Here is a 12,603-nt window from a genome sequence, read left to right as displayed (position 1 = left end):
CTCAGCCAGCCCCCTCCACCGGGACACCCCCCCGGCTGCGCCAGCTCTTGTTCTCCTCCCGCCCAGTCCCGTGCGCAGAGGAGCCCGGGATGCCCCAGCGCCCAGCATCTGCTCTCCCACCCGCTCCCCCGTGAGCCCCCAGCCGCTCAGTTCCTGTCTGGGCTCAGGTCACGGCCTCACCGACAAAGCAGGGCCAGGATCCAGCAGCTCCGGGGAGGGGCGGAGAGGCTTGGGGCTGAGGAACAACAGGATGCCGGCTTCTTGAGCTGGGAGGTGAGCCGCTCCGGGAAGAGTGGCGAGGCGGGGGGGCCTTCAGGAGCATCCTGCGCTCCCACCCACGGGACCTGTGCCCTTCACAGCAGCTGAACCCCCCCTCTCCCTTCCTGCTGCCTCCTCACTCCCTTTCTCTCCTCCTTCCACAGATGATGGGCTGAGCATCCGTCGCAGAGGCACCCCAGGGCCATGAGCTCCCCGTGTGGTCCTGACGCCGATGTTGCAGACTGGCTGGCCACCATCCACTTGGAGAGGTACCGGGATGTCTTCAAGCAGCATGGGTACCACATGGCCAGAGATGCTGCCTCGCTGGACGGCGACCACCTGCAGCAAATCGGCATCACCGCCACTGGGCACCGTAAAAGGATCCTGAACTTGGCGCAGCAGACACGGATGCTCAGTCAATCCCTGGGGGGACCTGCAGCAGGAGACACCCATCTCCGAGCCACCGAGGTCCTGGATGCCCCCCAGGTGGGCAAGGATGCCATGAAAGCAGAGCTGGGAGGGGCTACTGATGCCTTTGGGACGCAGCAGCATGTCACCGCGCCCGCCCAGGCATCGCCTCTAGAGAAGGATCCCGCTCCTCCCCTTGTGAAGCCAGTTCCCAAGCCAAGGACAGTTTTCCCTCGCTCAAAGCCGGAGCAGGGCTTGGCACCCACGCCACTGGCACGCACCACAGTGCCAGCACACGGCCTGGGCAGCGACAGGGTGCCTGCAGCCTTTGTGGTACTGGAGGGGTTTGTGCCAGGGGAGAGCTCCACGGATTTGGAGAGCCCGGAGCCCAGACCAGCACCGCCGGCTGGCCCAGGGGCGGCCACAGCCATGGGCATGGGAGCATCCTGGCTGCGAGCACGGGAGAGCGCTCAGGAGGAGACACGGGCCCCCTCAGCTCCGGATCATGGACAAACCCTGGAGGCATCAGAGAAACCCCCCCTGTCCATCCCGTCTGTCCCACCACGGCACAGCCACAGGGTCCCGGCAGCTGAGACCAGCCCTGGAAACGTGCTGGAAGGTGCCCCAGCCCCCAACCCCCCCTCCCCCGCCGCAGCCACCCCAGCCAGGAGAGATCTTTCACCGTGCCCCAGGGCAGCCTCACAGCCAGGCTCAGAGCAGGGCAGGCTGGAGATGGTGTCCAACATCATCTATGAAGGACTCGAGCCCCTGTCAGCACCCACTGAGGACTCAGGAGGGGAGGATGGTCCCCAAGGTCAAGCTCTCACTCAGCTCCCGTCTCTGTCCCCACAGGAGCTGACCCAGCCGGACGACAAGCCTGAGTAAGCAGATGCTTTCCCTCACCCCAGGGAGTGGAGGAAGGGTGTAGAGCAGCCAGAGCCGAGGATCCAGAAAGTCCCCCCACCCTCGGGACCCCATCCCCAACCTGGCCCTGCCTGCCTCCGGGTGCTGACAAAGCCTCTTTCACCACCCTCCCCGTGCCTTCCCCAGGCTCTGCATGGAGCGGTCCTGCAGGGCAGCTGGGATCCCTCTGAGCTGACAGGATGGCCCTGGGCCCCCGGATGGCTCGTTCTGGTTGGGGGGAGAAGCTGGGGCTCCCCGGCATGGTGAGGGAGTGGCTGAGTGGGGGGGCTGGGGCTGGCTTATGCTGGGAGCAATGCAGGAGATGTTAGAGGGGGGTGAGCTGGGATGGAAAATGCCTGGCAGCCTCAGGAGACACAGCCCAGCAGGTCCCAGGGTGCAGAGGAGAAGGGAGCAAGGAGGGCGCTGGCAGCAGGGAGGGGATGCTGCATATCCTGGGGGACAAAGCCGAGCTCTGCTCTGGTCAGGCGCAGCCTCCAGCCCATGTAAGCCAGATGGGAAAACAAGGTGGAAAAACCTCGCAGGCTCCCACCCCATCCTGGCCACAGCTGCAGTAATCCCTCTCCTGTTTTCCAGCAGTCCTGGCTGGCCCAGCGGGGGCCTGCCCCCCGTCCCGCAGAGACCCATCAGCAAGCCAGGTGAGAGCCCCCAGGGCACCAGTGCACAGCAGGGACCTCCCGGCATCCCCAGGGAAGGGCGTCCCCAGGGAAGGGGGGGGAGGGGGACACCCGCACACCCTGCCTTTCCCCCAGGTCCTGCCCCCTGCTCCTGCCTCGCTCAGGGACCAGGGTGGCCCCGGGCCAAGGCAGAGCCCAGCCCCAGACCTATTTGGGCTGGCATCTCTGTTGTGCCAGATGCCCTGGATGTTGGGGAACGCTGTGGTGGGCTCGGTGGGGGGATCCCCCTCCAAGGTTGGCAGTCCTGGATGGTTGCTGCCCTGCAGCAAGCACCACTGACTGACTTTTCTTCCCATGTCTCTGCCCACAGAGGTCGGCGAGCAGCCCATCAGCCCCTACAGTGAGACCATCTTTGGGCACGTAGCCCCATCCCATGAGCAGAAGGTGAGAGGACACTGTGGGGATGGTGGCTGTCCCCTGCTGTCACTCTGCATCCCACCAGCTGCTGCAAAGTAGGGAGCTGCAGTGGGTGAGACCGTGGTGCCCAGCAGTGCAGAGCTGGTGCTCTGCACCAGACCGTGGTGCCCGTGCAGTGGACCAGACAGGTTGAGGAGGTCTGGGATGGGAGAGGGCAGAGGGGAGAGGAGATGTGACCAACCTCTCCTCCCAGGGTGTTGGCATCTCCTCTGATCAGAGCTACGAGGCAGTGTCTGAGCTGGACCTGGAGCGAGAAGCGTGCAGGTAGGCATCACCTCCTCTGGGCTGCAGGGGCTGGGCTGGGCTCGGGGTCTGGGGTTTGCATGCCAGGGGGACAGGGGACACCCCTGGGGACAGCCTGAGAGGTGGTGGGGGCTTTTCCCCCACCACAGAGGCGATCAGGAGCATATGGGATCAGGTCAGCAGTCTCAAGAAGAGCCGATGGTATCAGAAATGAGAAGGAGCCCTGCTGGTGGGTGGCCCTCGGGGGGGACAGTGCTTGCCAACAGATGCTCTGGGTGCACAACTGGGGCAATGCCAGTGGCACTGGGCATCTGCACACCGGGTGGAGTGTGGATTTGGCCGCTGGGAGCAGGGAAACACCACGGGAGGACAGGGATTGCTCAGAAATGGGACGGCTCCGAGCTCCAGTTGAAGGCATGTGTGACCTCCAAAGGCTCCAGCATCATCAGATCAGCATTTGCCGATCTGTCACACTGTGGTGGGCAGTGAAATTGTGAGGGGCACCTTTAAAATGCTTTTGAAATGTACTTTCCATAACTCCTGATAGCATCTCAGAAAGAGGAAGGAAAGCTGCTCTTCCCATTTTGGATGGGGAGGGTTCCTTTTCCTGTGTTGCTTAGAGAGGAGGAGGCGAGCTGCAGCTCTGTGTCCTTCGTCTCTGCCCATGGCCTTCCCGGCCAGTACGTTCCCATGCCCCTGCCTTTCTGGCTGCAGTGTTGGTAGGTCCAGCCCATCTCCTGCTCTGGGTGCGAGTCACTGCAGATGATCCAGTGTCACAGTCAGCCAGATGAGAGCCAACACGGGCCATGGGCGGGGAACTGCAAATACCTGGGAACAGGAGTTTTGTAAACAGAAATACTGAAATCTGCCATGGACCCTCTGAACCAGCAGTTCAGAGCGGGGCTGGGTGCTGGCCCGTGGGTCATGGTCTCCATCCAGCGGCTTCCAGGGTGCTGGGATCCAGAGCATCCCAAGGGCATCAGGCAGGCACTTGTAGCCCTGGACCCACCAGGGACTTTGCAGCTTGGTCTTGCTGAGAAGAGACAGGATGCAACCATCAGAAGAGTGTCAGAGGCAGCGGTTCACAGTTTTTTTTCTCCCAGCTTGAGCATTAAGGTGGTTGAGGTGTGGGGGGTTGAACAAGAGACAGAAAAGCCTTTGAAGACCTTTTGCATTGTGCTCACAGACCCCCTCGGCCAGCTGCTCCAATGCTTTCCTCCCCAGACCAACCCCACTGGTCTGACCACAGTCCCCCTGGAGCAGAGCTATGGGCTCCTGCTCAGCTGCTGAGCTGCTGCCAGCCAGCCCTAGCCCCTGCCTCTGTGGGACCTCCTGGTCCTCCTCTTCAAGACTGGCGTTTCTCCAGTTCAGCCAGTTCCTCATCCTGCTGACTGGCACCTGGTCACTGGGGACAAAGCAAGCATCTCCTGCAGCCCACCAACCCACTCATTATGAGAAATATTTCCCACTCCCAAACTTCAGAGAGGCCCTCCCGCCCCTTTGGCACAATATCTTCCTCCTACCTGAGATACCTCCTCGCTCTGTTCTGGGGGAGTTTCGTCTGGACCACGCTGCTCTCTGGCTTGGGCTCTGGGCAGTGAGTGTCAGACAGGCAGAGCCGCCTCGGCCAGCAGTGAGATATCCTCAGCAAAGAGGAAAAGGAATGCAAAATTCCCCTTAAAACTGGGAGTGGGGGTCTCTGAGGGTCCAGCAGAGCCTGGAGTGTAGGGTGGGATTTGCCCACTCTGACGCTAGGCACCTTCATCCAAGCTGGTGATGCTCAGCCCTGTGAAACGCTGGTGCGGAGGACAGCATCTGCCCTACTTCAGACATCAGTCTCAGCAGGAGAGAAATGGTGGCACAGCAGTGCCCGTGTCACCCCATGGAGCTCGGGGGACTGGGTCAGACAGCGACTTGTCAGGCATCTTGGTGAGGATGGTGGACCCTGCCCTGGTTTGCATCGAGACCCTCGATGAGATGATCCTCAGGCAGATACCTACCCGTACTGCTTCTCCCCACACCTCAAGGCATCTTCCCTGCAGGGAAAGAAACACTGGGAATGGTGTGTCCTTGACAGCTTATTCCGTATCTCCCTACCTACCTCCAGGTGCTCACTCACAGGTTGATTGCCTGACCCATGACCCCCAGTTGAAGTAACCAGATCCATCAGCAGCTCCTTGGTCCCCTCACCACCAGCAGATCCCTTTCTTCCATCACCCATCCTTCATCCTCCACCAGTTCTCCCATATAAGCACTGACAGGGTGAGACTGCCTGCACCTCAAGCATCACCCTCCAGGCTCAGCTGACCTGGAAATACCCTCTCCTTGCCCTGGGGACTCATTTGGCCCTAAGGTTGGTTGTCTTCACTGCCTGACACCAGCTGAAAAGGGAGATGACTTGGCCTTTGCAGACTTGTTGCTTGGAGGCTTCCTCTACCAACCCTGTCCTCAAGGGAAGAGCTGAGAGTTGGGTCTTGGCGTGCTCCTGGGATGCTGAGGGACCCCACTCTGGCCAGGCTGTGGGCTTTGCTTGTCCCTGCCAGATACTGCTTGTCCTCCAGCTCTTCGTGGTTCCAGTGGCTGTAAAGCATTGCTCAGGAAGGGGCTGTCATGGATTTTTCCTATTTTTCTCTTGCCTTGACCCATTCAGCAGGTCTGTCTCCCACTTGGCTCTGGCACTCAAGGATGATGTCCACCTACAACGTACAGAGTCCTTCAGCCACCCTGCTCCCTGGCCAGCCCCTCCTGAAGAAGCTGGACACCAGGCTGGGACTCCAGCCAGATGAATCGCCCTGCCAAGGCTCTGTTATGCTAATTAAATAGCAATTTTCCTTGTGCTCTGAGCCTCCAATCCGTCCATGGCCATGTCTCGTCTTTCTTGCAGACACTGGAGCCAAACAGGCCATTTTCACTCTCCACCCACCTCCTCAGCCCCATATACCATCCCACTTCTCTAGAGCCGACCCGTAGCCTGGGTGGCTTCAGCCCAACATCCTCCCAGGCAGACTTCAGGTCTTGCTTCTGTCCCACATGGTTCAGGGGCATCTGATGTCTGATGGCCTCATAAGGTGTCCAGGGTCAAAGCACAGGTCCATGCACTGCCTCGGCTCCTACGATGAGGCAGTGCTCAAAACCAGGTGTTTGGAGAATTTATGATGAGGGGAGGTGTTTGGGATCCTTCTCCTAGTCCAAAAGCATTTCTAGCACATGGACTTGTGCTGGAGGTGGTTTCTCATATTCAGTACCTCCCAGTGGGTTTTTCCTCCATAAATTTCTCCTTCTACAACATCCCATGGCAAGCAGTCCCACAGGTCAGCCACTCCTTTCTCATGTGGTTCTGCACCTTGCTTCTGCTGGCTTTATCTGATGTCACCCAGCTTCTGTGACTGAAGCAGTGGTGGCCAGGAGATGCCTTTCTGCCCTCCTCATGCTGCTCCTGACTTCAGAAACCTGCCCCCATCACTCACCCTTTCCCCACTGGAGATGCCCAGCTTGTTCAGGTGCTCCTCAGACAGAAGCTGTGACAGGGCTTGGACCATCCTCGTTGCCTTTCTTGGGGCCCTTTCTTCATCCTGGCATTGGATGCCACGAGCGAACCAGTGGCATGGGTGCTCTCCTGCTGGTGCTGGAGTGTCCCAGGTGCCATGACCCTCTTCCTGCCCATCATCGTTGCACCTGGTCAGCTCTCCTGTGAGCTCCTGGGACCGTCAGACATTTTCTGGCACATTTCCTTTCTGGGAAAGAAAAATGTCTGGCTGAGAGGGCTGAGGGGAAGGGGCAGGCTTAGCAGTTTATTTTTATAATTTCCTTTTATTGTTATGGCTGGATAGCCTCACCAGGCCTGGCTGGCGGTTTTAGCATGGCTTCCCAAGAAAAGGAGATGGATGCAGGAGCTCCACCGGCCCATCTGTCAATCCCAATCCCTTTGCAAAATATTTCGGCTGGACACAAGAGCAGGTTGGAGGATGTTGTGGCAGAAGGACCTTCCCGGTGCCATGAACACTGGAGGGGTAGAAGGAGAGGGTAGGCTGAGACCCCTGGTGAGGAGGTGTAGAGCAGGGAGCAGGACTTGGGACTGGGGAGCTGCCTGGCTTCGGTTTGCTGCCTGTGGTGTGAAGAGGGGAAGGAGGTGATGCCAGGGGTTTGGAGATGCATGGTGGCCTGTGCAGTATTACCCAAGGTGGGGAAGCCCATTTTGCCAGCTACCCCCAGCCTTGCCATCATGTAGGACTGGCTGAGCCTTGGGCTGCTGGTGGCCACGGGGCTCATTAGCACTGAGCCCTTGTCCCACCCTGCTCATGAAGATGCAAACACCCACATCACTGAGTGCCTCAAGAAACTCAGGATGGGGCCAGGAGCAGTGCAAGACATCCCCAGATGGGGTGGCATTGACTGGGACCCTGCACAATGAGTAGCCGCGCTGCCGCAGCCAGGCTCCCTCACAGCCTCATTTCTCACAGGACAAGCAGTGAGTGCAGCAGCGAGGGAAGGAGCGAGGATGAGGAGACCCGGTCCCGGCTCATTGACCGCATCGTCCAGAACGACACAGAGGGGTACTCCACTGTGGAGGCACCACGGGCCGAGGGCACCCCGTTCAGCCTGCCAGCCCATCTCTACCCAGACGAGGTCCTGGACGACCTCACCATCTCCCCTTATGCCAGCTTCACATCGCTCTCCGAGCCCCGACCCACCATGCTCAGTGGCTGGCTGGACAAGCTCTCCCCACAGGGGTACGTGCCCACCCATGGGACAGTCCCCATGGGTAAAGCCCCCTTGGGCAAGGCTGGTGAGATGGACACACTGGTCACCATGCTACTGGGGAAGCCTGACCTCCCCACAGGAAGAGGACCCTCTTGGGTGCCCTAGCTGTGCTGCAAGGGTCTCTGTGCAGCCATCCTTGGAGGAAGGGGGGGTCTGTGAGGAGATGTGGGGTCCTTGGGGGAATCGTCCCTTTCCCAACAGCCCCATTTTTCTGCCATCCCAACAGGAACTATGTCTTCCAGAGGCGCTATGTCCGTTTTGATGGGAAGAACCTGATGTACTTCAGCAGTGAGAAGGTACGAAGGGGCAGGATGCAGGCAGGGTGAGGAAGCTTCACCGTGTCGCTTAAGCAGGGTGCCTTGACACCATGTGAGCTGCCATATCCCCTTTGCCTCCCCTTGTCCTTCTGTAAGGAGCACACACTGCTTTACCATCACCAGGGTGAAGCAGCCGTGGCCCCTGTGCCTGGGGGGCTCTGAACATAGCCTCATGCCATAGGAAGCCCAGCGTAGCAACAGGAGCAGGCGAGGGGGGTCCTGCTGGCTCACAAACCCTGGGGCAGACCGCAAATGGGGGAATCTCTGGGTCCCAGCCATGGACCCATCCCCACCTGAATCCTCAGCTCCTGCCTGGCTGCTGGTGTCCCCCGGGCCGTGCTACGAGGCAGCACCCAGCCAAGCATCTGGGGGATGTGGAACATGTGCTGCATGGAGGAGCTTTTCTCACTGTGGGCACTGGCACTGTGGGTTAGGTGCGTGGGATGAGTCAACAACCCTTTCCTGTCCCACATCCGATCGTCCTTCTGTGGGGGCTCTGCACAGCCCCGTTACGCCTGCTGCGGGGGCCTGGTGGCTGTCACGCCACCTGGGGTGACAGGCACTGCTGCCCCAGTCCCACGGCACAGCCAGCCGGGCTGGCCCCACGTCAGCCGGGCTGGCCCCATGTCAGTGGCACCCACGCAGAAACAGGCACCATGCATGGCCCCGGAGCAGCCACTATTGCAGGAGCTGGCAGGCATCCCTGCCACATCCCCTTACCCCTATTGTTACGGTGCCAGCGTGCCCGGCAAGGCAGGTGCTGGGGTGGCTGGGTTATGGAGGTGCCCTGCAGGAAGGGCAAAGGGGGTAACCCTGCCTGGGGCTCGTTCCAGGAGCCCTACCCCAAGGGGGTGATCCCGCTGTCCGTGATCGAGATGGCTCGCTCCACCAAGGACAACAAGTTCCAGGTCTTCACCAGCCACCGGATCTTCGTCTTCCGCGCTGAGAACGAGGGTAAGTGAAGACCTGGGCTAGGGCCCACCAGCCCCCAAGGAACCGTCCCTGCCTATCTCCTCCAGCCAGAGCATCCCGGGGGCAGCTCTCACCCCATCCCCAAAACATCCGGCCATGATGAGCAAGGGGACTTCTCCTCTGCCATGCCTGCCGGGTGCTCTGCTCCATGCCAGGGGGAAGGGCTCAGACCCTCTCCCTCATGCCTGGTCCCCAGCCCAGAGGAATGAGTGGTGCTCCACGCTGCAGAAGAAGGTGATGGACCAGCACCTGGTGGGGTCCCGACCCCGGCCTGCCAACACCGCTCACTGTCAGAAGTCAGGCACCCTGGAGCTGAAGGGCCAGAAGTCCAAGGTGTTCGCAGCCCTGAGCCTGCCTGAGATGTGGCTGTACAAGAGCGAGCAGGTTCGTGGCCAGACCAGACACCCCGCTGGCAACAGCGGGCTGTGCCAGTGGTGGACAGGGGTGAGAGCGATGGAGGGGTGGAGGGCGCTTAGCCAGGGGTGGTGCCAAAGGGAGAGTAGAGAGGAAAAGGACAGGCAGGAGAAAGGGAATGGTGGAGCGGGAAGCCGGAGATCCTGCACAGGGCAGCTGTAGTGGGAGCCCGGGCTTGGAGATGCAGGACTGCCAGGAGCGGAACCCCCTCCCAGTCTCCTTGCTATCACCAAATTATCTTCCTCTCTGCCTGGCACTTAGGTCTTAGTCGCGCCAAAGCATCCCAATCCATCACAGGGCAGGTGAATCAATGACCACAAAATCACCAGCAAACATACCCGCTGCAACGCGGGCTTGCCCCATAGGAGGCAGCGGGTCTCTGCCCACCCATCGCACCCTGCCCGCTGCCCACGGAAATCCCCACCTCCTGCCTGCTGAATTTTATCAGCACTCCTGTTTTTTTTATGGTCACCTCATTTCCAGTTTGCCTGGCGTGCACTAAGCAGCATCAAACCTCTGTGGGTTTTGCTCAAGTTGATACTTGCTTTATGAGTGTGCCTGACTCAGTGTGGACTCAAATCCCCAAAACAGAGGGTTTTGAATGGCTGAGTTTCGGGGGCAGTGGGCAGAACTTGCCTTTCATTTTAAGGCATAACATATTTGCTGAATGCTTTATGTCAGCCCACATGGGGTGGCTGAGAGATGTGGTAGGGTACCAAGTCTGACTGGTCCAAACAGTGCAGTGATGGGAGTGAGGGTATGAGGCACAGCTCCCTGGCTCCAGCCCCATCATCACGGGTATGTCCGGAGTGGTGTATCCACCGCAGCTGCAGTGCTGCAGAGCCAACACCAGTGTCACTCTGAATTGCAGTTCTTTAAAATGGGCATTGGCATCTGCTTGATCGAGATGCGCGGCTCCACCATCCGCGAAGCCAAGAACCGCAGCTTCGAGCTCATCACCCCCTTCAAAATATTCAGGTATCCCCGGCATCCAGGTGGGACGAGGTGGGGGGAAGCAGCCGGGTGCTGGACTCAGGTGCTATTGCTCCAGGCCCCTGAGTTTTGGCTATGCTGGTGCTCATAGCTTCGTGGCGGAGTCGGAGCGGGAGAAGCGGGAGGGGATGGAGGCCCTGCAGGAGGCCATAGCCGAGATGCTCTATGACTACGAGGTGGCAGAGAAGATCTGGTCCAACAAAGCCAACAAACACTGTGCAGACTGCTGGGCTCAGAGTCCCGACTGGGCATCCATCAACCTGTGCGTGGTCATCTGCAAGCAGTGTGCAGGCCAGTACATCTCCCTGGGGGGCACGTGGGGGTTCCAGCGGGTGTGGGCTGGGCGTGCCTGGGCAGGCAGGGTGCTGGCTGGGGGTATGAGTGCGACTTGGGTGCCGGTTCCCCCGGCAGGATCAAGGGATGCTCATTCTCCTGCTCCTCGCAGGGCAGCACCGCAGCCTGGGCTCCAACATTTCCAAGGTGCAAAGTCTGAAGCTTGACACCAGTGTCTGGTCCAATGAAATCGTACAGGTAGAGGCACTCAGCGCAGGGCACTGGGGCTGGCACGGCATGCTCAGGGGACAGGCTGCTTCCCCGGGTAGGGCAGCAGCCCCACGGTCTCCCCTGGGATGCAGGGATGCCAGGCATCCTGCTCCTCCTGGCTGGCCCTGGTGCTCACCATGACTGTGGGACTCTCCTGCAGCTCTTCATCATGCTGGGAAATGACCGAGCCAACCGGTTTTGGGCCGCTCATCTCCCCGCCGCCGAGGCCCTCTACCCAGATGCCAGTGCCGAGCAGAGACGGGACTTCATCTCCCGCAAGTACCGAGAGGGTCGGTACCGCCTGCCCCATCCCCACTATGCCACGCAGGAGGATGTGCTCCAGGTAGGGCTCACCTCAGGGTGCAGGTAGGATGCTGGGATCTGGGAACCACCCCAGAGGTCTGGGTCTGAGATGCCAACACCTCCTGCTTGGCTGTGTCCGCCTGCACCCCTGTGCCAGGCAGCTTGGGTGGGAGGTCGTGTCCCACTTTGCCTGCCTTCAAGCACCCCTGGCAGCGGGCTGGGGGTCTCCATGAGCCAGGACGTGGTCCCTAAAGGCTCCTGTCTCATCCCAGGCACTGTGTGCTGCAGTGGCAGGGCCCGCCCTCCTGAAGACCATTCTGCAGTTCTTCTCATCCTCAGAGGCTGGGCTGGTGGTTGACCCCACTGCCTGTGAGGTGGCCCCTGGGGCCGACCTTTCGTGGGGACCGGAGAGCAAAAGGCCCAGGAATCATTCAAGTAAGGACGACCCTCGAGCCCCATCTTGCTGTGATGGGGGAGCTTCCTCCCTGCCACTGCCCTTGCCCCTCACAGTATGGCCCAAGGCTACGGACAGCCAGGGCATCAGGCGCTGTGGCTCTCTGGAGGACCCACTTGCCCCACTGCACTCCTCTTTTGGGATGGGGCAAGGCAGCGGGTTCCTCTGGAGTCCCTTTTCAGGGAACCCCATGCCTGACACACCCACCTGCATGAGTTGCCCCTCACAGTATGGCCCAAGGCTACGGACAGCCAGGGCATCAGGCGCTGTGGCTCTCTGGAGGACCCACTTGCCCCACTGCACTCCTCTTTTGGGATGGGGCAAGGCAGCGGGTTCCTCTGGAGTCCCTTTTCAGGGAACCCCATGCCTGACACACCCACCTGCATGAGTGGGGTCTCCCTACCCCACTGGTACCCATGTTTTGGTGGGTGCCTTCTCCTGTCCCGCTCTCAGCACCGTTCCCCACAGGGATCCCCCGCCCACGGGAACTGGGTCTGGAGGGTGTCTACAATGAGATCACGCAGCCAGTGACACTCAGCGGGTACCTGTACCGGGCCATGGCCCCCCTCAAGCTCCCGGGTGCCAAGAAGAGCAAAGAGGGTAAGTGTGGGAAGTGTGGGAGGGCAGCCGGTGGGGTGCCCACCCCAGTGCCGCTGATCCCCTGGTCCCACAGACTTCCAGCGCACATGGTGCTCCCTGGAGAAAGCCCTGCTCTTCTTCGAGATGGAGAAATGCACCGAGCCCCTGGGCCACATCGAGAGTGGGGACCTCATCTCCCTGGGCGTGAGCAGAGCCCAGGTGCTCACCAGCCCCAGCCCTACCGAAAGGTATGCCCAGCCGTGCCCCCACTGCATGCCCAGAGAGCCTGTGGGCATGCAGAGGGCAAGGACAGGAATTGCTCCCCATTGGTGAAGTGGCCTGT

General features: G+C 60.4%; 1 protein-coding gene across 1 annotated transcript in view; it reads left to right on the top strand.

Annotated features, from left to right (window-relative positions):
* Positions 1-12,603, top strand: part of ARAP3 (ArfGAP with RhoGAP domain, ankyrin repeat and PH domain 3) — a 24,295-nt gene that overhangs the window by 1,594 nt on the left and 10,098 nt on the right. The window contains 15 exon segments of the mRNA XM_009330030.1: positions 423-1,547; positions 2,167-2,225; positions 2,575-2,648; positions 2,875-2,945; positions 7,385-7,654; positions 7,912-7,981; positions 8,836-8,956; positions 9,171-9,358; positions 10,260-10,366; positions 10,473-10,672; positions 10,827-10,912; positions 11,085-11,267; positions 11,500-11,662; positions 12,150-12,281; positions 12,355-12,508. Coding sequence (XP_009328305.1) covers positions 463-1,547; positions 2,167-2,225; positions 2,575-2,648; positions 2,875-2,945; positions 7,385-7,654; positions 7,912-7,981; positions 8,836-8,956; positions 9,171-9,358; positions 10,260-10,366; positions 10,473-10,672; positions 10,827-10,912; positions 11,085-11,267; positions 11,500-11,662; positions 12,150-12,281; positions 12,355-12,508 — 2,963 coding nt within the window. The 5' untranslated portion in view covers positions 423-462.

The sequence above is a fragment of the Pygoscelis adeliae genome, unplaced genomic scaffold (assembly GCF_000699105.1).
Source record: "Pygoscelis adeliae isolate BGI_AS28 unplaced genomic scaffold, ASM69910v1 Scaffold248, whole genome shotgun sequence".
Taxonomy (NCBI): Eukaryota; Metazoa; Chordata; class Aves; order Sphenisciformes; family Spheniscidae; genus Pygoscelis; species Pygoscelis adeliae.
The sequence above is the reverse complement of the archived record's forward strand: the minus strand, read 5'-3'. Positions and strand labels throughout refer to the sequence as shown.